Below are 26504 nucleotides of genomic sequence, written 5' to 3'. Positions count from 1 at the left end.
TTACACAATTAGTCATACAATAACCATTAGTTTTATTTTCTTACAATCAGAAAATTTGCCTCCCGCAAAATCTATATGATGGAATTTAATATAGCGTGTCAGTGGAGTTCCTTTCCACGAGAAAGGAGAAACAAGAAACAAGAAACGCTAACAAAACACAAACAATATTAATGGATAAATTTATTGCGTGTAAATTCATTCAATAATATTGAGTAATTAGAATTGCGGAGACATAACGTCAATGGAAAATTAGAGATTAAACATAAAAGGGATTATAGTCACTCGTCCCGGCAGCCCACCCGTTTTTTACTCTTTCCGAACAATATATAAAAAAGAAAATTCGGAATTACATACCTCACAAAAAGCTATTAAAAAAATCCAATAAATTTTCCGTCAAATCTTATAACTGGGTAACAGACGGCTCAACTAAGAAATTGACAACCCTATTCAACAAATTTAAGCCAAATACGGTCTCTTCACAGTTAACTTTTACAGAAACAATTAATGGGTCGGAGCATTTACCTTCAACAGTAACTGTAATTAAGCATGGCATGGAATTGCTCAAGATCTCACTGCTGAAACGCAAACATAAACCAGATGCATCATCAAGGTTGGCAGCAACCGGCATATCCACAGATACAAGAGAAAGATTTGCATTGCTCAGCATCTTTAGTGCTATCGTTTCACAAATCACGAGGAATTTGTCCTCTGTCAAAGAGTTGCTGCCCTTGTTCAGCTCTAGAATGTGATCAGTAAAGGTGCAACTGTATGCAAATTATGCAATAAAATCCAATTTAGAAAATCCTTAGATGGAAAAAAAAAAAAAAAAAAAAAAAAAAAAAAAAAAAAAACCTTATCCCAAGAATGAAACAGGAAAAAAAATAAAATAAAAGGGAAAAAGAGTCCGGAAGGTGCAGGGAACATAAAAAGTAAGCTCATAATAAACAGATAATTACTGTCAGTTAATGCACACAATAGATTCTGTTTCTATCATCATTCAAATTAACAAGGCAATTCCAATTCCAATCTCTTCAGTTGCTATTCAAATCACGATGCAGCATTACTTTATCTGACAAGAATTACCTGAGCCAGATAGTTAATATTCTGAAGCTAGCAAACACTTGCAAAAGTGTGTTTATTATAGATCCTAATCCTAACAACATTTTTAACAAAGTCAAAAATTAGCTGGGCAGGAAGCTAAGATAGGCTATCTGCATAGCCATATAGGTAAACTATAAGGGTTTGTTTGGTTTGTGGAACTGTTTTATATTTTCATTAATAATTACAAAAAGGTCACACTGTTTTCATTTTATTCTTCGTTTTTAAAGACTTGTACAAAGAAACAAGAAAACATACTTGTAAATCATAATAATTGATGAAAACAGAAAATATCTCCATTAACCAAACAGGCCCCAAATTATTGTAGATTCTAACACAATTAAAACTAATTGACATGTGGTATATACTGCTTTAACTTTCTCTTTGAACTTTGAAGTATAACCGATAATGGATTCAGAGAAACATAAAACCACATTTCAGATATGCTTTCCCAAGGATGCCTAAAGGATATATAGAAATAAAATAAAGAACTTGAATAAGTAATATCCATACCGTTCAAAATTTAAGCCAGGTTTATTTTTGACGTCCAAATACAGCCACAATACTGAATAAACGGTTAAAAGACCAAAATAATTTAAATTTAAAGTCACTCAATTGCCCCCATATACTTATAAGTTATAAGAAACTTCCTATTCTTTGAAGTTCAAATTTTAATTTTAAATTAAAGACTCCACCTTTTTTCTCCCTGACACACTCTCATCTTGCATATGGATGGCATTTCATAAGAATTTGACCTATGCCTGATCCTCTATCGTAGTATTTTAGGGTCTATTTTGGTTCTAAGGAGGGAAGTGAAAGAGTTAGAAATTTTGTTTGGCTGAAAAGAGAAAAGGTAACTCTTTTTTTGTTTAGTTCACAAGAGGAGGGAAGGGATTTTAAAAATCAATTTACTTTTGTATCTTTGTAATTTTAAATTTAATGACATAATTAAGGATATTTTGAACATTATAATAAAAATATTTTAAAATCGCTCTCCACCCCTCGAAATCCCCCCAATATTGGAGGGGGACAATAAAATTGGATGAGGAGGGGTTTTGCTCCCCTCCCCTCCCTCCAACCAAACACTATGTTAAGTTTTCAACATAATAAGTGTGGAGAAGGAGAACTATCGAGAATGATAGCATGAAGAACCATAAGTTTTCCTACAAGTCACATGATCGATATATTTAACAAACACATGACAGTCAATCAGTCATACCTCCTCACATATTCAAACATCCCTGGAAGGCGAGATTCCTTATCTCTGAAATCTTCAATACTGATGGGAAGTGGTTTCACAAAGTATCCTATGTCGGGCCTTAACTTGACAGGGAATTTCTTGTCATTGCAAAATAAAGCCAGTTTCAGAGGCAAAAGGTGGTGATGGAAACGAACTAGCAGAGTCCGCTTTGCTGTCTGACCAGGCTCCAGAGAAGGGATTTCCTCCATGGAAATCAGTGCTGGTTTATCAACATGAAATTTCAAGGTACTGCAACAGAGACATAAAAGTAGTCCGCATGAAGCACTTTGAAGCCAGCACGTAAAGATTTCACAAGGGTAAATTAGCCAGTATATATACCTAAGTTTACACGATGTACAGGCAATCTAAATTCAAATTTTCACCTAAAAGTGATAGGTACTAATTTATGGAACCCAGTAAAAACAAAAACATTTAAGCTATTAGAACATATCAATAATACAAATAAGTATATAAATTCCAAATTATAAAAGAAGAAAAATGAAGACAACCACCAAACAAAATCTGAAAAGATTAGAACTTACTTTTCAGTTGTTGGTGATGTTTGATTGGTAGAATCAGAGCTTTTGCTATAATCTTCATCTATCAAGACTATATCAAACATGGGCTCCAGAGAACAATTTTCAAACAATACTTCCAAACATACAAGGTGAGAGGATATGCTAGAAGTCTCAGATGAAAATGAATAATTCACCCTTAACCCATTTCCATTTGCAGGATCTAAGAGAGTGTAGCATTTGGGTTTTACTCGGCTGCCAATATTTCCGATGGTTATTCTTGCTGAAGAACTTCGAATTTGGCTTTGTTTTATCTCACTTCCTTTAGATGACCTGGTCGGTTCATCTAACCAAGACTCAAGAGACTTCGTTGACATCAAGTCCCGAAAACCAGTGTCACAAACATTGCTGGTGTCTGAAATCTGAATCAATGGTTTAGCATTATCTTCACCTTCATTACCAGAAACAGATTCATCACTGTCACTGGCATTGCCTGAACCAGTAATAGACTGTTCAGAACTATAATTAGAAGCACTTTCCTCATCCAAAGATCCAGATGTTCCTGGATCCTCCTCATCTGAATCACTCTTAGTAGCTCCATCATACTGATCAAGATCAGTGTATGGCAAGCTACAAGGTTTTGGGAGAGGCTCATAACCTGGAGCTGCATGGAATACTAACTGTGAAAGAGAGCCCGGGAGATAAAACCGGAAATCAATAGGTTCAGATTGAACGGTCACAGCTTTTGTCTGTCCGCCCAATATGCATTCTGCCAGTATATAGGACTGGTCTCTTTTTTGTGATTCACTATTTTCTTCCTCCCCATGTTGAGACTCCAAATTACTAGAGAGAAGTTTCTTTAAGAAACGTGCACGATCACGAATATCATATTTAAGGTCACATTCAGCCAGTTCAATTACATAACTCCAAATTTTTCTCATGGTCAAAATATCTTCTCCCTTAATGCACAATAAGACCTGTCACCGAAAGCCATTTAAATTATAAACTCATTACTTTTAATTTACTCTAACGCATTTTTTTCTTATATAAAAAAAGAAAAGAAGCATGCATATAAAATTCAGGAACATAGCATGTATGGTCCCAAGTTTTAACATCGGTTACTAAATAGTGCCATACACATTTAACAGTACATAAATAAAATTCAAATACAATTACATCTTCTAACTTAGAAATTGGGAAAGCAACAAACAATATAGAATGCATGGTGATATACATCAACCTTATAATATCTATTTTGGAAAGAAAAAAAAACTGTGCAAAGTGCAAACCATTTGTAAACCATATATAAATCAACCATATATTATGTTTGACCCTTGAACAACCAATGACTCCAAAATGACCACATGCAAATACTCACCAAATGGATCTGTAAAGCTCAATTGAAGAAAAGGAAGGAGAAGGCTAGTAGTAGAAAACATTTGTGCAATGATCATATTAATCCATCAAAAAACAACAAATATAAAAATTAAAATAACAGTTTTTTTTTCATAAAATAGTATAAAAATAATTTGATGACATACCTTTGCAGTTGTATTAAGAATCTGAAGCTTAGCTTCTAATGCTTCAGATGTAAAAGACCAAGCAAGATACTTAAGTACGGTACTCAACATCCTTGGAATTATCTCACCCAAAGAGCAATACTCCCCCAACATCCAAATAATCATCGCACGGGCAGCAGGAACCTTGATTTTATCCAAGCTACGGACTAACTGAATTATAACCTATTGAAATAAAAAGACTAGAGGTTTCAGTCATAACTGCACAAGAAATGTACCAAAAGATTGCAACTACTACTAACTCAAGAATGGCAATCCCACACACAAGATACTAGTATGCTGTCCAATCACAGGTTCAGTTTGTTCCACATACTCCATATTGTATCTATTCTAGAAACAAGTTTTAATACAAAAAAAGTAAAAAGGGAATAATGATACAAAGGGAGATGATTATATTCGAAGAATACCTTCTCATAACTGGGTGGTTCTAATTTTATAATTGATTTGATAGATATAATTGCCTGAACTAGCACACCCTCTTCTCCATCCAAGGATCTAATTTCACCACAAAAAAATTCTGCAAATATGGATATTAAACAAGAAACGTGATATATTTCTTTAATAAATAGACTTGACAACCAGATCACACACCTTGTCCAACCAGAGTCAACAATCCTTCCAAGCATGAAGTTGCCATTTTTGGAAGTCGCTGAGCACATAGACCAATGGCAGCAACTGTGTCAGCAGCAAATCTCCTATCCGGATCCCTGATATAATCCTAGCAACACACTAAGAAGAGTGTCAATTTACGCACCAAAGTCCATGATTTAAATGTCATGGCAAAGATAAATGCAAAAAACCATAAAAACTAATCAAACCTATGAACAGGTGACAGTGGATGTCAGCTTAAGCTCCCACCATGAACACCAAAAATCAGCTTAAATATTGATTAACATAGTTTAATCATATTAAAGAATACCTGAAACTCTTTATAAATGAAGGAAATGGATGAATCAGTGACAATAGAAGAAAGTATATCCAGCTTCAGTGCCTTTATCTGATAGGAATCTGAAGAGCATATGAAAAAATCTTGATAGTGTGGAGCAAAGAGAGATGGCATAGCTTTAGCAAACACTTGGATATTGCACAATACCTGCACAAGTAAATGAACAAACAATAATTAACATTGAAGTCAAGTAATGAAGAAATTGAGAATGTATGTTTTCTTGCCTTATCCAAGAATATGTTCTATGTATCCTATCTCTCCAAGTAATAATATTTTTATACCAAAAATATTCACTAGAGACAAAATCCAACATTTTAATTGGACGAGAGTAATACATGTCAATAGTAAAAACAAGCAAGATATCTCACAGGAACAATCAAACACCATTACCTCCCAAAAGATTCAGCAAAAAATACCCCTTGCAAAATTTTAACATGCTGCAGATACAATGCTATCTCTCATTGCATTAAGTAAAGAAATCACCAATCTCATCTACACTTTGAATATTGACATGAATGAATCATCAATCAATCATTTCGTTCATTCCAGGAAAAAAGCATTCTTTTTTACATGTCCGAGTAGTAAATATTTATTCGTTAATGCATATTCTGACAACTGTCACCACCCCCACAACTGAAAACCATCAAAATTCCAAAACAATGCCATTCATGTATAATAATAATAATAATAATAATAATAATAACAACAACAACAACAAAAATAATAATAATAATAATAATTAATAATATTAAAAGTTCTAACTTTGTACCCACACCATATGACTCCTCGAAGGGTCATGAACTTGTCAGAATGTAATAAATGAAGGATAAGACTAGGAATAAGATTATTACTAAGCCTGGTTGTTAAACTCATGTGTTAAATCGTAAATTTGTATGAGTTTATAGACCCAAAACGAGACAACTCGCATGCAAACTCGGGTTCGTGTAAACTTGGATCAAATTGGTTAATTCAGCGACAAACTTGTTAAACCAGCAAGTTTTGGGTTCGATTTTAGGATTTTTTTTTAAAAAGAATTGTTGAACCGCCCCAAAGTTACTTGTATTGAAGTCTTTTGAACAACCCCCCCCCCCCCGCCTGTTTTTCTATTTAATTGTCTAATTCCATTCGCAGACCTAAAATCAGTTGCGAATTGTTCTTCCTCCCCAATCATTCTCAATGGCAAATGCATACGTCGTGCCCCACTGCCCCTGCTGTTTGAGATCACCCCTGCAACCCTGTCTGTTTTTTAACAAAGTGTGAACTCTTCTCCACAACTTTCCCTGTCCTTTGTACTTGGGTTACATTTGATACTTTGTTACTTGCATTTTATGGATTTATGGTTTATTTTCACTATGTTGTTGATTTTATCTTCTTTGGATAATTTTACTTACGGTCAGTATGATATTTTGTTATTTATGTTATATAGTATGAATAAAGTTAGAATTTTAGTATTATTTTAACATAAGATAAACTCTTACTAGTCGAGTTTGCAGGCCCTCCACAAGTTTAACAACCTTGTTACTAAGTTCCAGGGGATGCTTTAGGTATTCCTGACCCTACACTATAAATTGTAATATATATCCCACTAGCATTCACTCAGGTTCAGTTATGATGATGTATAACATATCCCTTCAACTCATATTTGGGACATCAACCAAAAAAAGATATTTTATATTTTAGGCTCATCAAAATCTATAACTGCAAAGTCTAGACTCTTGACTATGGGAGGTATTTTAAGAAACCTAAGCAATATATAATTCTCATTGCATGGTGGGTATCAGATCACTTCAATGACCCTCTAGCATTCACTCAGGTACAGTTATGCTGATGTATTCATTCAGCTCATATTTGGGACATCAACCAAAAAAATATATACTATTTTATATTTAAGGATCATATCTGCAAAATTTAGACTCTCGATTACGGGAGGTGTATTAAGAAACCTAAGCAATAGATAATTCTCGTCTCATGGTAGGTATCACATCACTTCAATGACCCTCTACCCAAACTTTTCCTTTGTCCTTTTCTAAAACTAATTTAAATGATATCAAGCACAGACAGTTTTTTTTTCTTTCAGAGGCGAGGAACATCAATCTTCTTATCACTAAACTCATTTAACAGTTTCATGAGTCACAAGGATGGGCAGTAACATAATATAATCAACAAGGGGGGAAATAGAAACATCATCAAATAAAAAAAATAAATGAAAGATGTGATAGTGATAATGAATTAGAGATTAGAGAATAAAAACAACCTATATGGTACACATTTACACATCGGAAGCAGATTCCATATATAATTTATAAAAGCATATCAAATAACAAACAAATGAATGTAACAGAATGTAAAAGAACAGGTGTAAAACAAAATAAACAAACTAGCAAAGGATTCAAGAAAAGTTGCATACGACATATCTTGAGGCAGACGATGATCGCAGGACAAACAAGAGTGGTTTAACAATTCTTTTGACGTGCTCCTTAGAAGCCATTATCCAGTGTACACCAGCAGCTGCAAGAACAACTGCACTGTTATTACTCCATAACAATGGTGATGTACACTGCAGCAGGATCTTCACAACTTCGTTACTGCAAGATGTAAATTGTGATACATCTAATTTAGGAGCAACCCTATTTGTAGAACTTGAGCGTGATAAGTACTCATCTGGCCCTTCTATGTAACATTGGAAGATCATATTGCCCAATTCAGATACATTATTATCAATGGCATAACCAGCCTCCTCATTTGAAGTGATGTAGGATTCATCTTCCTCTAAATTTTCAATGTCTTTATTAAACAAAGAAAACATGATAGATTCTTTGACAAGCCCAAGCCTTGCTATCACATACCGCAGAAGAATCCCAATTAAAATTATTTGACCCCACTCTTCCACATCAGGAAGAATCTCACACAACCGTTTGTAATTTCTTCCAATCAATGAAAAATTGTTGGGGCAAACAGAAGTAAAGGCAGATGCAGCAGCTCCAACAACTCCTGGGGAATGGTCATTTAAAAGTAGTCCAACAATCTGCAGTGTAAGCAGGATCATAATTTATGTACTCAACCTGTATGGCTTTCCAGCAATACATTGATTAAATAAAAAAAAATTAAAAAAAATCTGGCATATAACTAACTGTCTTATAATAATTTTTAGTTCAAAAGTATGTAACCCAAGGAAACCCTGAAGAAAAAGTCACATTTTTCTTTCCATTATTATTATGTCATCTAGGTCCAACTGAAGACAAATATCAAAAACTTCAATACATTAACCAGACCTCTTCAATTGCAGAAGCATGTTCCTCCATCCGCAAATCATGAAGCTTGGGAAGAGCATTAGCAGCACATTTTCTAACATAGACAGATGGATCTCTTGCACATTTTTGCACCGCAACAATAACAAGCGGTGCAATTACATGAAGGCGGATTCCAGCCATGGCACGTAGTGCCCATGCCCTCACCAACGGATTTGTGTCCCCAAGGTCCTTCTGGAAGCAATTAATCGACAGCAACGCCTCATTTGGACGCCTAAGTAAAAGAAACAAACTCAACATTAAGAAAACAACAACAATAACTCGTCAATGATAAAATTCAAGACTGCAGACCGCTACAATTCAGGAAACAACATGATAAATTGACTTTCAAAGGCATAATTCTAGCACATAGCCAAACCGGAGTCCAAAAGGCCAATACCTAAATCACGTTTCCCAATGTCTAAACAAAAAATACATTTGATCCACCAGCAACGCATACTTCTCAAGTCATTATACACAAATCCAAAAAGAGTTATATAGACTTCAAGCAGGTACTTACTTTTCAGCATAGTGCAGGAGGTACAAGTAGACCAGCTTCTTCACTTCCAACGACTGAGACGCGACATTTTTAACAACCTGTAATGTACGTTCACAATCGAAACGAAATCAGATATACAGAGCATGAATAACACATAAATGAACAAAAATCAATCAAACTAGTTCGCGAACAAAAAAAACTGCATCACAAGATGTGTCTAAATACGAAATTTTCAAATTCGGCGTCATTTAGATCGGAAACCTGCGGGAAGAAGTTGGAGACGTCGAAGCCCTGAGCGATGAGAGCGAGCAAGCGCTTGAGAGCTTCGCACTTCTCGGAATCGAACTTGCTGTCGAGGAGAGGAGCGATGTTGACGTCTTCGGGATCGTCGTATAGGTGGGCGTCGGTGCCGATCCGGAGCACCGCCGTCGACGCCTTGGTCAGAGATTCCGCCGTCGCTCCGAATTGGGGGAACATTTTTTCTCCCTCGGAATGGAATCAATTCAATTGTTTCTGATCTGTGGTCTTGTTTCTGCTGTTTTGAAGCTAAACTAAAACTGTACTCGGACAAGAGCTACGAGCCAAGCCACGGCGTGTGCAGCAAGAGCTACTGATCGCTTGGATGCTCCAAAAGCAAAAATAACATATTGGAATGTTTTTCTCCGCTCCAGATTTACCTTTCAAGAGTGAAAACTTATTATGGTCATGAATTTCGAATTAAATCCAGAAAAATTAAAACAAGTGTAAATTAATAATTATATTAATTCAAAATTAAATATAATGTGATTAAAAGATAATATTAATATATTTTAACGACTAAGATAATAGTAAACTAATGTTTTAACAGTGTATTTTACGGGTTAAACATTTATTATATAATTAAATTTTATAATAAATTACATATGTAAATAAATATTATATTTAAATATATAAATTATATTTTAAATTTATATAAATAGATATATTTAAATATATAAATTGTATTTTATATTGTGTTAAAATATTAAATTATAATTTATAATAAATATAATAAATTGAAAATTTTAGATATGAAGTCAAAAAAAAAAAATTAAGAATGTTCTCGTTAAGGAATGGATTCTAAAAATACTCTCATGCAAAATTCGTGTTTGATATATATGAGTGAATAATTAAATTTAAAGTAATTAAATTAAAATATTATTTTATTTTAATAAGTTATTTAATATTTTCTTAATTTAAATAATTATTATGATGACTTATCGTGTTTGTTTAATAATCGGGGATGGTTTATAGTGTACAAAATATAATCTTTATTTTTTTTCTTTTTCTCATTAAATTCCCTTATCTAAATTGAATAGGGTTAATTAGAGGGAAAATATTTTTGGCAATTTTAGAGGACATATTTATTTAATGAAAAAGTTATTACAATTTGTTTTAATTTTTTATCTAATTTAATTAATATTTATTATATTATTTACAAATTAAATTTTAATATTTTTAAAATAAATTATGAATAATTAAAATATTGTATCAAAATAAAAATTATTTATTATAAATTTATGATATAATTTATAATTTAAAAATATTTATTTTTATAAATTTTGAATATTATTTATATATATATATATAATTTATTACAAATTTATGTTATGATTTTATATATAATAAATATTTAATTTGTATGGTTAATAACGGTAATTTTAGTATTCTCTTTGTTGTTTAATGCTTTTCACTTGTCATTTGTACAATTAATAAAATAATATTTCTCAATCATTTCAATTTCATTATAATTACTCAATTTAAAAAAAATTAAATAATATGGATGCAGAGTTGTTGCATCGTTTATTATGCAACTTTATTATAACAATGCAGTTGTTAATTGACTTTATCTTAAAAGTGTTGTAGAGATTATAGTTTTATAAATTTATTCAAATTAGTTTCTGATCGATTGAACTAGAATCAATAATTTAATTTGTTCAAATCTCATATTTGATTGATTATGCAATCGACTCGGTATGAATCAATTTAATTTAAGTGATTTTTTGGTTGAACCATTTAGAGTTACAAATTTGATCCTTTTATTTCAAAGGTTTGAAATTAAATTGTTGTGCATGCTATTTTATTTGTTTTATCTGCGACTAATTTGATATGATTAGATGGTATAAGATTAACTAAAATAATTTTTTATACTATGTCCTTAATTTAAATTATAATTTAATTATATATTACATGTGACAAGTTTGAGTTTAAAACATTATTCTACGCGCGGGTGAAGGTGAGTTAATTTTTTTTAGTAAAAATAGAATAAACTTACGGTGGCCAAGAATGTCCTAAAGTTGAGGATATTTTGTTTTACAGCAAGCCATTTATTTTTTTTATAAATATATTTGACAAATAATATATATACACACTTAAATTAAATTAATTGTATTTATAATAATTTATATGATTCAACTAGTGATTCACCAATCCAATAACTCTATCAAGTCATCTATCAGTTAGGTTTTAAAATTATGGTAGAGATAGAATGATTAATTTAGGTATGACAACAAAATGAGGCAAGTACGGGTATCTATGATTTAAACCCGTCCTTGTTCCCAATACTTGATGGATATGTATTTTTTTTTTTCATTCTCGTCTTCGTCGAGTATCAGGTGTACCCGTACTCATACTGTAAAAAATTAATTAATTTCTTTTTGCAAAAACAACACACAATATTTTTAACTTATCTTTTTGTTATATTACAATGGTAATTAGGTTTTTTGTATATCTCGTATTTTAATCAAGAGACTTTAGAAATACTAATTCTTCAATATTAAAATTTTTTAAAATAATCAAGTCGGAAACAAATATTAAATTGGGGATGGGAATGAGGACAGGGACGAGGACGAGGACGAGGATGGAGTGGGTAAATATATATTTATCCCCGTCCCTGGTTTAATATTTTGGGTTTTATTATATCCATATCCGGTCAAATCGAGTATTTTCCGTTAAAATCGGGACGGATTCGGTTATTACCTATGGGTACAAATTTTTTTGTCATCCCTATATCAATTACAATAAATGGAGTGGCATAACCCACAAAAGTCTTACCCCTTAAAAATAAAATTTATAGGTTGGAGTTGAAAAAAACTATACAAAACGAAATTGTAATTTTAATGGCTCAAGTGTTATGGACTATAACGGTAGTTTTACTCGTGCAAATATTTCGTAAATGTTTTAATGCCTACTCGAGTGTATGAGATGGTCTAGAAGACATGAAATATTAATGGTAATGGAAGTTGGTCACAACACACTTCACAAAATGAAACCTTATCTATAAATACCAAAAAATTTATTTAGACACTAGTGAAAAAAAATGTATATTAAATTAGTTATTTTGAGTCCATTAAGTCAATTATACACAACTGATTTTATTTTCGTTTATGTTGTAGCGAGATACTTTTAAAATTGGTTATTGACCAATTTTAAAAATAGCATACAAAATTGTTTTTTCATAACCAATTTCATAGGTGATTAGATAATTTCACTTGAAATCCATAAAACATCTCTAGCCAACATCTCCGATTATTCACACATAGGTCTAAGCCAACATCCTTAGCCATTACCTTGCCACCCAAACAACAACAACAATGGGTCCTTGAAGTGGGTTAGGGAGAAGTCATATATTTGTGAGAACCACAAATGTATGGGAAAGCATAAGCGCAAAGTTTATATGCGGGTGGTGTGGAGGAAGTTGAACAGAGGGCAACATGTGTCAATGAGTAAGCATCGAGGCACAAGGTCCCAAATTGGTAATTGTGCTTCAAGCGGCCTCGTTCACCACTTAGGGTTTTCCTGATGTTGCAATGGTTGCACCACCATGTCGTTGTTCAAGAGACTCTCTATTATGATTATCGTAAAGAAGGAGACAACTATTCTAAGTTTGTGAAATCTTTTGCTTATGAAAACAATTACTTTCATGAAGAAAAACAACATTTAAAATTTATAAAATAATTGAAGGTAAGTACTTAGTTTTCTCTTAAAATGGTTATTGAAAAATGAATTGAGATTGTCATTATGAATTTCCTAATCATAGTTCTATGGAGAAACATAGGCCAATTTGTGATTATGGTTGTTGGTTCTTTTTGAATTCTAGAACAAGGAGTGTAGAGTGGCAATATAGTGCGAAGTGTGGTTGTTAAGTGTTAACATAAAAGCGTGCCAAATCACATTATAGTATTTTCAAATTAAAAATTGTCTCCCAATAAAATTTATGTAACATATGACAATAGTAACTCAACATATTATGCTAAAACCCAAAAAGAATGAAAATTAGTTTGTCGAAAAGTTGGTTTAGCACAAATTAACTTAAATGCAATAAAGTATTGCCAATAAAAATAAAATTTATCTTTTGAGATTTTTATCAAACATTTCAAAAATTGATTTTAACACAATAATGAAACATGTTGGAGTTTAATTTCTCCAAACATTAATCTCATGCTTGCAAACAAGCTTTGATCTAGTTATAAGTTCAGAAATTATTATTTAATTTACAAAATTACTCAAACCTTGATTACCTACAAATTAGAGATTAAATTTCTTGACTAAGTTACCAATTTTTTGCATAACCTAGTAAAGAAAACAACTTTAAAAATAATAGTTTATAAATGACTAGTAGTGTATACTCCATTTCTAAATGTAAACACCATTAGCCGTTGTACTCAATTCAAAGGTTCATACGACTTTTTCAATGACTTTAAATCCACAAACTCAAGTTAAGGGAGATCAAATTGTAACAAACATTAAAGAAAGAAGATAAAGCAAGAATAATAAAAAATAATTGAGATTAATAACTTAGAATGTATGCATGAGAATGAATCATGTTACATCAAACCCTAACAAAAATGAACTTTACTATACATAAATATGTGACACATTCTACCCCACGTGCATCATTTCAACGATATAATAAGAATTTTTTTAAATAATCTTGCTAAATAAATTAAAAACCTTTAAGTAGAAGTATCACATTAAACAAAACTAAATTTGAAAGCGATTACAATGAATTTAAATTTGATACTAAAACAATTTTAATCAATAAAATATAGGTTCATAATTCAAAAACTAATAGAAAAGCATTTTCTTAACTAATGTCTTAATGTCGCATCTTGTCAAAGTTTTCCCAACTGAACTTTGAACATCTCCTCTGTGACACCCTCTACCCCATTATTAATATACAACAAATGTAACAATAAGATATTACTTTTCTTCTTTTTGGATAAATAAAATCTTTCATAGTTGACAAATATTTCAAATATAACAAGGTAGAAGATTCACATTCGTAACTCATAAATCATAACTCCAGTGTAAAAATTATAAAAGAAAAGAAGTTAAGATTTTCAATACAATTTAGTGTAAAACAAGAAATCATATATATACAAATAATAATAAAGGAAATATAAATTAACTCCAGTAAAGGTGGCAGTGCCTCCTGGTTAGGAATTAATTTATACTCCCAAATCATATAATAAAATATAACAAAAATGTACATCTTGGTCTTTTATCAAGAACGTTCAAATTACAATTCTTAACATATATTTTCCTTGAATTATACACTTTATCTACGTTATCTCTTCGTTAGAAATTACAAAGAAGGGAAACTAAAGTTATTAAAACAATAACATATTAAACTAAAAATAACTATGCCCCGATGTCACATCCTATCAGAGCATGCCCAATTGAAGCCTTTAAGCCTCATCACCAACATCCCCATGATGTTGATTATCTGCAACATAATTTAAAACATATACAAAAACAACAAAGGAGTGAGAAACATCTCACTCAGTTTCAGGTGAAGAATAAAGGTTAGATAGCACACACACACACAACAAATATAAGTCACATGTAAACAATACACATACATCATCAATATTACAAATACATTCATTTATCATGCAATGATGTCATGGACTCATCTCATAAATACATGCATGTGGCGCCATAAGGAAGTTTCACATATCATCACTGGTGACCCTAAGGCACACCTGCACAACTGTCGGTGACCCTAAGGTACACCTGGTTAGCATATCATCAACTGTCGGTGACCCTAAAGTACACCTGGTTAGCATATCATCAACTGTCGGTGACCCTAAGGTACACCTGGTTAGCATATCATCAACTGTCGGTGACCCTAAGGTACACCTTGTTAGCATCAACTGTCGGTGACCCTAAAGTACACCTTGTTAGCATGTTACATCGTGGGTGACCCTAAGGTACACCTTGTTAGTCGTGGGTGACCCTAAGGTACACCTTGTTAGTCGTGGGTGACCCTAAGGTACACCTTGTTAGTCGTGGATGACCATAAGATACACCTTGTTAGTCGTGGGTATGCGGCCTCAGCGGCACACCTAGAGTAATATATGCATATGATGCATGTCATACATTCATAATCTCATGGACTCAACATTTAACTTGTTACATAATTTCATTTATTACATCATGTCCTCATTTGTCATAGTCTCATAATCATAGTTTGTCTCAATAGTCAATTCTTAGGTCTCATGTCATTTGTCCATATTTCACAAGGTCATGTCATCAATACTCCTCATAAGGTCCGCATAGGTATTCACAGAGAGCATTCTTGTTCATATTAAAACTCATTTATTATTAACATTAATTTCATACTCATTTATTACTTTCAACAAAGACAAAGGTAGAGTAAATAGAAAATCAGACAGAACAACGGCACTTTCAACAAAAACAAAGTAGAATAAATAGAAAATCGGACAGAACAACGGCACCTTCAACAAAAAGCAAAGTAAAGTAAATAGAAATTTAGACAGAACAACGGCGCCTTCAACAAAAAGTAAAGTAAATAGAAATTAAACAGAATAACGACAAAGGATTGGGGGCCAATCCGACAAATAACTATCCAACAATTATCCCCACACCCTTGAGCGAGGTTCTCACTCCCCCCCTTACCTGGATAGGCGGAGTTGGAACTTGGGCAGGGTCTCCTCCTCTGGATCCCCTTTTTTTCTTTCCCTCTCTCTTTCTTTCTTTCTTTCTCTCTCTTTCTCTCTTCTCTCTCTCTCTCTTTCTCTTTTCTTTCTCTCTCTAAAATTTTCACTTCTTCTTCTCTGTACCAAATTTTCACCCCCTGCCCCTATTTATAGGCCTCCTGGCGCAACCGGAACGGCCGTACTGATTTCGGAACGGCCCGTTCTGGATCCTTCAAACGTGGGCAAATTTCTCAACTGGAACGGCCCGTTCCAAAATCGGAACGCCCGTTCCCAAAAAGCAGAACGGCCCGTTCTGAAACCAGAACGGCCCGTTCCAAAACCCAGCAGAACGGCCCGTTCTCCCTCCGGAACGGCCCGTTCTCCTTGTTGGAACGGCCCGTTCTGGGCCCGTTCCCAACCTAAAATTTTAGCTTATTTTAAATGCTCAGAACGGCCCGTTCCACTTTCGGAACAGCCCGTTCCGAGTTACTCAAATGCCCCTAATACCTTTATAAAATTACGAAAATGTCATCAATAATTACGAAAATGCCATTACTAATAAAAATATCCTTTTAAGGAAATTGGGGTGTTACAATTCTTCCCTCCTTTTAGAAATTTCGTCCCCGAAATTTACCTGAAAACAAAAATAGATAAGTTTCTCGCATCTTGCTTTCTAACTCTCATGTAGCACTTTCTTCAAAATTTCCTTATTGATGTACAACTCTATCAATCTCTCCAAGAAATGTCTAATGTTAATAAGTTCAAGGTGAGCAGACCTGGTAAGTCTATCCATTAATCCAAATAAGATCAAATTTCTTAAGAATATCATACATAACTATAACTAAATCCATAGATACAGAATCTTATTTTCAAATTAGAACGTCTAAAGGTTGTATTAAATCTGAAAGTTTTTGGTGTTCGACCTTAGCTTTCTAACATACTAAGCAAGCATACACAAATTCCTCCACTTCCTCCGTCATCTTAGGCCACCAAAACATTTTCTTAAGATATTGATACATCTTAGTAACTCCTAGATGAATACTAAGACTGCTCTTATGACCTTCTTCCAAGATTGCTCTCTTAAGTTCTGGCACATTTGGAATATACAACCCATCCTTAAATCTCAACACTCCATCCACTCCAAATTTAAACTTACTTTCTACACCTTGATTCAACTTCTCTACTTCTCTTTAGACCATCATGTTCCCGCTGCGCCACTCTGATACATTTCAGTAACTCTTAAATAAATGCTAAAAATATTCTTATGTCCTTTCTCTAAGATCATCTTCCTTAATTTTGGGTTTACTAGGCACATAGATTATATCCTTGTATCCCGAAACACCATCAACTTCCACTTGTAAAAGGCTATTTATATTCCTACCAATCTTTTTCACTTGGGTCACTAAGAAAGAATCTAACTCCTGAGTCTTCTAATCTCATTATTAATCCTTTCAACATATTCAATTCAATGTTCCTAAGGGTGAGCTCACACATCATGCTTAAGTTTCTAATCTACTCAATCAAACTCAACCCTTATATCATCAAAATGATAGATAAATGTTCATCCTACTCAGGACATTTGTCACCATATTAGTTTAACTTGTATAATCCTCTCCAATGATTAGGCACCTAATTGTAAGTTCACTATGTACTCATACTCGGTCTTCAAGTCTTACCACTTTATTTATACTCCAAGAAAACTCTTATTCACTACCTTGTCCTATAATCTCATACTTTGGCCACCAAAATGAATCGACTAATATACTTATTCAATATCCTTTGAATAATCCATTCGTTAATCGAGTCATACATAGTCCCTTACTACTAGGAGTAATTTCACAAATCAAACTTAAATTCCTAACTTGAGCCAAAAGATATATCTCTTTGACCATAAAGAAAGATAAATATAGATATTTCCTATTCAAAGCATCGACTGCTATAGGTTTACCCAAATAACAACTAAGATTAAAATCTTAATCCTTACAATTTCCAACTATCTCTTCTATCTCATATTCAATTCCTTCGGATCAAACAGATATTTAAGATCCTTATAATCACTAAATATCTCAATAATGTTTCTAAAATCTCAAGCGTAACTATTACAACTTCTAATTCAAGGTAATTTCTCTCATGAATTTTCCATTTCCTAGATGCTTAAAAACATAAGTTACTACCTTTGCATCAATAATCCACCCAAACCTGTCTTCAAAGTCATCACTATATCCCACATAAGACTTACTAGAGTCAGGTAATATTATCACTAGTCAATCTTGCCATAAGAGTTAGAACTACTCTTATACTTACTATCTCACATAAAGACAATACCCCTCATAGTGAATGTAGTCAAGGGCAATGCTATCCTAGAAATTCTTTCAATAAATCTCCAATAGTAAGCCTCATAAAACTTTTATTCTCGCTAACTTGCTTAGATATCTCTCTGCTTAAACATAACTTCTACCTAAGACAGATTCATGTTCATCTTAACTGAAATTTACAGGGACTAGAAAACTTAACATACAACCGTCTTGGATATATCTTCACCTTCAACTACAATATGATCATATCACATCCTAAGATCAATATCACTAACCATACAACATTCACCATTTGATCCCTAAGGTCTTCTATTCACATATCGACATACATGCACATCAAGTCATATTAGAATGCCTACTTTAAACCTTCATATATATCATCCATAAGCATGTACATGAACAACCTTTACCACATAGCATCATATAACCTTAAACAACCTCTCAATCTACACGAAAACACCTCAAAACATGTCAATTCTTATCCTTGCATTGCCTACTAACCCGAAAACATTATTATACAGACTAACTTCTATTTTTAACAACTATCAAAGAAAACAACACATAAAGAGTTATACTCATCCACGTGATATCAACCTATCACTAAGTGAATAGGCTACAACTCTTAGTGAGACATGAGATTTTAAAAAAAAAAAAAAAAAACAAATCATCTTCTTAGCTAAAGAAAACTTCAAAAATCACAACAAATATATTCAGTGCTTACAACTATACCTCTGATCACCAAAGTTGCTGTAACGGGAGTGCAAACATTCTCTACACACTAACGCATCAGCATCTATGCCACGAAATACCTTAATCCTTCCAAACTTACTCCTTTCCACCTGAAATTCATATCAAAGTTTCCCACTACAAATCTAAACCAAATAACTCACCTATTCAGTACAAAAGGCTTAGAAAATAAAATTTTCATGCAACCATCAAACTCTAAAAATCATCAACACTTCAATCTCTCCTTAAGAATACCAAAACTCCAATTCTTAACATACCTCATCTTTGGATTCAATTGCTACAACTATAGCTTTCAAAAATTTCACCAATCATAAATTCTTAATACACTTTAAAATAAATCAATGTCTTACCCAAATCTAAGGCCTCAATAGTTCCCACAATATTAACAACATATTTCGTCTACCACTACTCGCACATATGCTTGCAACACAAGCGATATTACTCAACCACCACTTCTTACGTAAGTATCAAACAATTAAGCAATCATAAGAATGAAGAAGAAAGGTCATAATGGTATTAGCTGACACTATCATGACTATCATTCCTCTAATTAAAAAATAAAATAAAATAAAATAAAAAATAACTTAACAATATCAAACTTTACAATATCAACACAAGGAGAACATCATCATCATCATTATCAAAGCAAAACATCATCAAAGCAAAGCATTACCAAAGTATACAACAAACAAAACAATGTCAGAGTACACAACAGAATCTCGATAAGTCACGGCCGATTAGATCGACCTGCTCTGATACCACTAAATGTGACACCCTCTACCCCATTATTAATATACAACAAATGTAACAATAAGATATTACTTTTCTTCTTTTTGGATAAATAAAATCTTTCATAGTTGACAAATATTTCAAATATAACAAGGTAGAAGATTCACATTCGTAACTCATAAATCATAACTCCAGTGTAAAAATTATAAAAGAAAAGAAGTTAAGATTTTCAATACAATTTAGTGTAAAACAAGAAATCATATATATACAAATAATAATAAAGGAAATATAAATTAACTCCAGTAAAGGTGGCAGTGCCTCCTTGTTAGGAATTAATTTATACTCCCAAATCATATAATAAAATATAACAAAAATGTACATCTTGGTCTTTTATCAAGAACGTTCAAATTACAATTCTTAACATATATTTTCCTTGAATTATACACTTTATCTACGTTATCTCTTCGTTAGAAATTACAAAGAAGGGAAACTAAAGTTATTAAAATAATAACATATTAAACTAAAAATAACTATGCCCCGATGTCACATCCTATCAGAGCATGCCCAATTGAAGCCTTTAAGCCTCATCACCAACATCCCCATGATGTTGATTATCTGCAACATAATTTAAAACGTATACAAAAACAACAAAGGAGTGAGAAACATCTCACTCAGTTTCAGGTGAAGAATAAAGGTTAGATAGCACACACACACACAACAAATATAAGTCACATGTAAACAATACACATACATCATCAATATTACAAATACATTCATTTATCATGCAATGATGTCATGGACTCATCTCATAAATACATGCATGTGGCGCCATAAGGAAGTTTCACATATCATCACTGGTGACCCTAAGGCACACCTGCACAACTGTCGGTGACCCTAAGGTACACCTGGTTAGTATATCATCAACTGTCGGTGACCCTAAAGTACACCTGGTTAGCATATCATCAACTGTCGGTGACCCTAAGGTACACCTGGTTAGCATATCATCAACTGTCGGTGACCCTAAGGTACACCTTGTTAGCATCAACTGTCGGTGACCCTAAAGTACACCTTGTTAGCATGTTACATCGTGGGTGACCCTAAGGTACACCTTGTTAGTCGTGGGTGACCCTAAGGTACACCTTGTTAGTCGTGGGTGACCCTAAGGTACACCTTGTTAGTCATGGGTGACCATAAGATACACCTTGTTAGTCGTGGGTATGCGGCCTCAGCGGCACACCTGGAGTAATATATGCATATGATGCATGTCATACATTCATAATCTCATGGACTCAACATTTAACTTGTTACATAATTTCATTTATTACATCATGTCCTCATTTGTCATAGTCTCATAATCATAGTTTGTCTCAATAGTCAATTCTTAGGTCTCATGTCATTTGTCCATATTTCACAAGGTCATGTCATCAATACTCCTCATAAGGTCCGCATAGGTATTCACAGAGAGCATTCTTGTTCATATTAAAACTCATTTATTATTAACATTAATTTCATACTCATTTATTACTTTCAACAAAGACAAAGGTAGAGTAAATAGAAAATCAGACAGAACAACGGCACTTTCAACAAAAACAAAGTAGAATAAATAGAAAATCGGACAGAACAACGGCACCTTCAACAAAAAGCAAAGTAAAGTAAATAGAAATTTAGACAGAACAACGGCGCCTTCAACAAAAAGTAAAGTAAATAGAAATTAAACAGAATAACGACAAAGGATTGGGGGCCAATCCGACAAATAACTATCACTAGTGCAAAAAAGGGTATTTACGTCACCCAATTTACGTCGCAAACCACAAACACCGACGTTGTAAAAACGCGGTGGCAGTTTCGTAAATAAGTGGAGACTAATTTACGTCGGACCTCTCTTAGACCGACGTAAATTAGGTAATTTACGTCGGGTACCTCCAATCCGACGTTAATTTACGTCGGGTACCACTATTCCGACGTAAATTTACGTCGGTTCCCTGTAGTCCGACGTAAATTTACGTCGGTCCCACCCAAATCCGACGTAAATTTACGTCGGAGTTCAACAAGGGCGACGTAAATTTACGTCGGCGACGCCTTATCCGACGTAATAGTTCTCCTATATTGCCCCCAAAGTCCCATTTTCATTCCCGCGCTCACAGTTTATACGAAATCCTCTGAATTACTTGAGTCTCCCTCTGCGTTTACGGCTACATTCAACGTATCCAAGTTTGTAAGTGTCAGCACGTTGGTCGTTTGAGGTTAGTTTGTTGTCCCCGTAATTTATTTGTTTTTTTTTTGCTATTTGTTCCTCTGGAACGGGCCGTTCTGCAAGGAGAACGGGCCGTTCTCCTTGCAGAACGGGCCGTTCTCCTTGCAGAACGGGCCGTTCTGCAAGCAGTACGGGTCGTACCGCATGGAGAACGGCCCGTTCTGCTGGAATTTTTTTTGTTGTAATTTGATGATCTGGAACGTCCCGTTCTAGTTTCAGTACGGCCGTTCCAGATGCATTAAAGAAGAGACTTTTTTAGGCATTGACCTTTAGTTTACCATCGATTTTTTAGGGTTGTAGTTTAGGTTAAAAAAATTATGAATAACTGAGTCAATAGTTAATTTGTGTTAATATATAGATAATGAATCGAAGTTGGATGAATGCAAGTCGCATTAGTCAAGAGTACAGAAATGGAGTTGAAGAGTTCTTACAATTTGCAAGAGAAAATGGGAAACCCATCAAAGGGGCATATTATTGTCCATGTGTTCGATGTTTGAATCAGATACGTCAAGAAGTTGGAGAAATACGTGATCACCTGTTTATATATGGTATTGTGAAGAGTTATACAGTATGGACATGGCACGGAGAAATATTAGACATTCCAACAATGTCAACAACTGAAAATTTTGAAGGGATGAACGATAACTTAGAAGAGATGATACGTGATGTTGGTGAAGAAAATTTTGAAAGAGCAAATGAAGAAGGCTAGGGCACAGGCAGCAGGGGTTGAGGATGCTGACCGTGTGGAGTCACCTCCCCGCCATGAGATGTGGATAGCAGCCCGGACAAAACCAGATGGGCAAATGACTTCTGAGTCTGCAAGGGTCGTTGCTAATAAAATAGTAAGTAAAAATATACAAATTAAGACTCTTCATTTCAACTCATTTAATTCATAAGATTTTTTAATCTTCCTTATTGTTGCAGGAGGATTTAGTTGAGCAGAGCACCCAAGGCTCATTTGTTTCCGATGGTCGGAATGATATCCTCACAATGGCCATAGGAAAGCCAGAGCACGGAGGTCGTGTGCGTGGTGTTGGTGGTTCTTGGAGCCACCGAGATTTCTTTGGTGGCCGATCATCGAGGAGCACTGTCGACTCTTGCAGTCAAGAGGTTATACAGAAATTGGAGCAGAGATTGGAGATGCAGTTTGAAGAGAAACTGAAGAATATTGAAAAACAGTTTGAAGAGAAGTTTGAACTTTTGGCTCGTTCTCAGCAACAGACTGCAGTTGCTCATGATGGTGTTCGAGTCAGCACTAAAGGGAGTTGTGCTGCTCCAAATTTCTCAGGGGAACATGCTCACACTGATGTACCAAACCAGTGCGAGTTATATGTTGAGGATGACCCCCCACGGTTAGTGGCTATTGGCCGAGTATTTGAGGGTGGCTCAACCATCCATGGTGTCCCTCTACAGCCAGACTGGACACGGGTTGTGGTTGACCAAGTTCAAGATGCTGCTGCTCCAGTGCCTTTGCCCAATACAGAGGTTCAACTAGTGGGGCAGGCAACCGGCACATTCTTAGCTTGGCCAAAATGTTTGGTCATGCCGCTTTCAGCACGGGCAAAGGTAATTATATTATTGCTCTTTTAGATTCTTATAATTCTATTATTGTTTAACTAATTTTCATTATTTCTTTAGGATTTTATCGATCGTGGTAAGGAGGTCATGAGAGAACCTCATGTTCATGATGCTAATATCGCAGAAGCTGAGGATGATCCCATATCTAAGCTTCTAATCAAATTACCACGATTAAAGAAGCAACCAATTCAATTGCAGTGGGACATTAGAGTTTTTGGAGTTGATAGCTCTGATGTTCCACTATACATATCTCTGCCTGATGCATTAGAGATTGTTGGGGGAACCTCCATGTTAAATATATCTATCATACAGTTGTGGGCCATGTAAGTCATATTTTCTTTTATGAGTCTAAATTTACAATAATTACATTTAACTTATAATAATTATTTGTGTTAGGTACATGGACAAATTGAGTGTGGAGCAAGCACAAGCAGAAGTATATGGATTTATTGAGCCTCAATCCATCCAAAAATCAGGAAACACTCAGGTCCAGATCCAACAATATATGCAAACATGGATGAGTGACTCAAGAAGACATATATACATGGCTCCATACATTGACGGGTTAGTTTTTTAATTGATTTTTTAATCATGGTAATTTTTTAACTGATTTGTTTGTCATACAATGTAGGTCTCATTGGCAGTTAATGATAATCATTCCTAAGGAATATACCGTGGTGTGGTTTTGTTCACTTCATCGAAAACCAAGCCAGGAAATTAAAAGCCAATTACATGGGTAACTAAATTTTTTCATTATGTTTTAACACTGTAATTATATATATTGGCTAACATTTATTTTTATTTCAATTAATTAGAATCGTGTCTGGAGCTAATATATTAAGTGGAAGAGCCAGATCATCAAAGTCATTGCATTTCATATACCCTAAGGTTAGCAAATTAATTCATACAGTCAATAATATTTAAATTTATTGACTTTGGAATTAATAGTTATTTGTTTCTCATTTTAGTGTAATAAGCAACAAGACTCGTTTGAATGTGGCTATTACATCATGTATTGGATGAAAGCCATAGTTTCTGCGGGTATTATTGATTCTTGGGCGCAGGTAATTCATATCAAAATTTATTTAACTATATTTACCTTTAGAATAATTAACATTGCATATTAATGACACTTAAATTACCCTTTCAGGTCTTTCAAGATCCATCTCCATTGCCCGAAGATGAGATGCTCAAGATAAGAGAACAATGGGCAACTTTTTTTCTAAGTTTAGTTAGTTAGATATTATGTTTATAGTTTGATAGTTAGTTATTTAGATAGCATTGACAAACATGTTTTATAGTTTTTTTAGGATAATAGGATTTACATTGTCATAATTTATGTTTTTTAAGATTTATATATTATTTTCTTTTTGTCATTCAATTTTGAAATACAATTTGAATTTCTATTCTGGACTGCCTGGTTTAGATTTGGTATTCTGGATTATATTTATATGCAGGTGTTGGGTATATCAATTTACAAACGTTTTTAAAAAAAAAACTGCCACAATTTACGTCGGACATGGCGTTGTCCGACGTAAATTTACGTCGGGCCTGGCAAAGACCGACGTAAATTTACGTCGGACAAGGCCACGTCCGACGTAAATTTGTGGCACGATTTTGACCCTTTTTACGTCGGTCTGAAAAGTTGCCCGACGTAAATTTACGTCTTCTTCCAGTGGCGACGTAAATTTACGACTCCCGTATTAACGTCGGACCCTTTTCCGACGTAAAATGGTCAAAATACACGACGTAAAACACCCTTTGTGTACTAGTGTATCCAACAATTATCCCCACACCCTTGAGCGAGGTTCTCACTCCCCCCTTACTTGGATAGGCGGAGTTGGAACTTGGGCAGGGTCTCCTCCTCTGGATCCCCTTTTTTTCTTTCCCTCTCTCTTTCTTTCTTTCTTTCTCTCTCTTTCTCTCTTCTCTCTCTCTCTCTTTCTCTTTTCTTTCTCTCTCTAAAATTTTCACTTCTTCTTCTCTGTACCAAATTTTCACCCCCTGCCCCTATTTATAGGCCTCCTGGCGCAACCGGAACGGCCGTACTGATTTCGGAACGGCCCGTTCTGGATCCTTCAAACGTGGGCAAATTTCTCAACTGGAACGGCCCGTTCCAAAATCGGAACGCCCGTTCCCAAAAAGCATAACGGCCCGTTCTGAAACCAGAACGGCCCGTTCCAAAACCCAGCAGAACGGCCCGTTCTCCCTCCGGAACGGCCCGTTCTCCTTGTTGGAACGGCCCGTTCTGGGCCCGTTCCCAACCTAAAATTTTAGCTTATTTTAAATGCTCAGAACGGCCCGTTCCACTTTTGGAACAGCCCGTTCCGAGTTACTCAAATGCCCCTAATACCTTTATAAAATTACGAAAATGCCATCAATAATTACGAAAATGCCATTACTAATAAAAATATCCTTTTAAGGAAATTGGGGTGTTACAATTCTTCCCTCCTTTTAGAAATTTCGTCCCCGAAATTTACCTGAAAACAAAAATAGATAAGTTTCTCGCATCTTGCTTTCTAACTCTCATGTAGCACTTTCTTCAAAATTTCCTTATTGATGTACAACTCTATCAATCTCTCCAAGAAATGTCTAATGTTAATAAGTTCAAGGTGAGCAGACCTGGTAAGTCTATCCATTAATCCAAATAAGATCAAATTTCTTAAGAATATCATACATAACTATAACTAAATCCATAGATACAGAATCTTATTTTCAAATTAGAACGTCTAAAGGTTGTATTAAATCTGAAAGTTT

At 34.1% G+C, this 26504-nt stretch overlaps 2 protein-coding genes across 2 annotated transcripts; one reads left to right on the top strand and one right to left on the bottom strand.

The window, feature by feature from the left end:
- Positions 1 to 233: 233 nt before the first annotated feature.
- Positions 234 to 9828, bottom strand: PAT2 (protein affected trafficking 2). The gene is made up of 11 exons (XM_020378350.3): positions 9424 to 9828; positions 9184 to 9260; positions 8649 to 8898; positions 7784 to 8401; positions 5350 to 5523; positions 5022 to 5148; positions 4838 to 4947; positions 4395 to 4595; positions 2881 to 3830; positions 2318 to 2587; positions 234 to 764 (listed from the first exon to the last, which is right to left on the bottom strand). The coding sequence occupies exons 1-11, from the start codon at positions 9637 to 9639 to the stop codon at positions 401 to 403; spliced, it is 3357 nt and encodes a 1118-aa protein (XP_020233939.1). The 5' UTR covers positions 9640 to 9828; the 3' UTR covers positions 234 to 400.
- Positions 9829 to 23159: 13331 nt separating this feature from the next.
- On the top strand, positions 23160 to 26209 carry LOC145951911 (uncharacterized). The gene is made up of 3 exons (XM_083064097.1): positions 23160 to 23735; positions 23808 to 24070; positions 24144 to 26209. Exons 1-3 carry the CDS (start codon positions 23160 to 23162, stop codon positions 24322 to 24324), a joined length of 1020 nt encoding a protein of 339 aa, XP_082920223.1. The 3' UTR covers positions 24325 to 26209.
- The last annotated feature ends 295 nt before the right edge of the window (positions 26210 to 26504 follow it).

Source organism: Cajanus cajan, chromosome 9 (genome assembly GCF_000230855.2).
Source record: "Cajanus cajan strain Asha chromosome 9, NIPB_CcT2T_4, whole genome shotgun sequence".
In the NCBI taxonomy this organism is placed as follows: Eukaryota; Viridiplantae; Streptophyta; class Magnoliopsida; order Fabales; family Fabaceae; genus Cajanus; species Cajanus cajan.
The sequence above is the reverse complement of the archived record's forward strand: the minus strand, read 5'-3'. Positions and strand labels throughout refer to the sequence as shown.

Bases quoted from the DNA above. Each gene is read 5' to 3' on its own strand.
- LOC145951911 (XM_083064097.1), top strand. From the start codon at position 23,160: ATGGCCATAGGAAAGCCAGAGCACGGAGGTCGTGTGCGTGGTGTTGGT. The intron at 23,736-23,807 runs GTAATTATATTA...TTATTTCTTTAG, and splicing joins CGCTTTCAGCACGGGCAAAG to GATTTTATCGATCGTGGTAA. The intron at 24,071-24,143 runs GTAAGTCATATT...TATTTGTGTTAG, and splicing joins ATCATACAGTTGTGGGCCAT to GTACATGGACAAATTGAGTG.
- PAT2 (XM_020378350.3), bottom strand. From the start codon at position 9,639: ATGTTCCCCCAATTCGGAGCGACGGCGGAATCTCTGACCAAGGCGTCG. The intron at 4,948-5,021 runs GTGTGTGATCTG...CCATATTTGCAG, and splicing joins GTTGACTCTGGTTGGACAAG to AATTTTTTTGTGGTGAAATT. The intron at 4,596-4,837 runs GTATTCTTCGAA...TTATTTCAATAG, and splicing joins AACCACCCAGTTATGAGAAG to GTTATAATTCAGTTAGTCCG.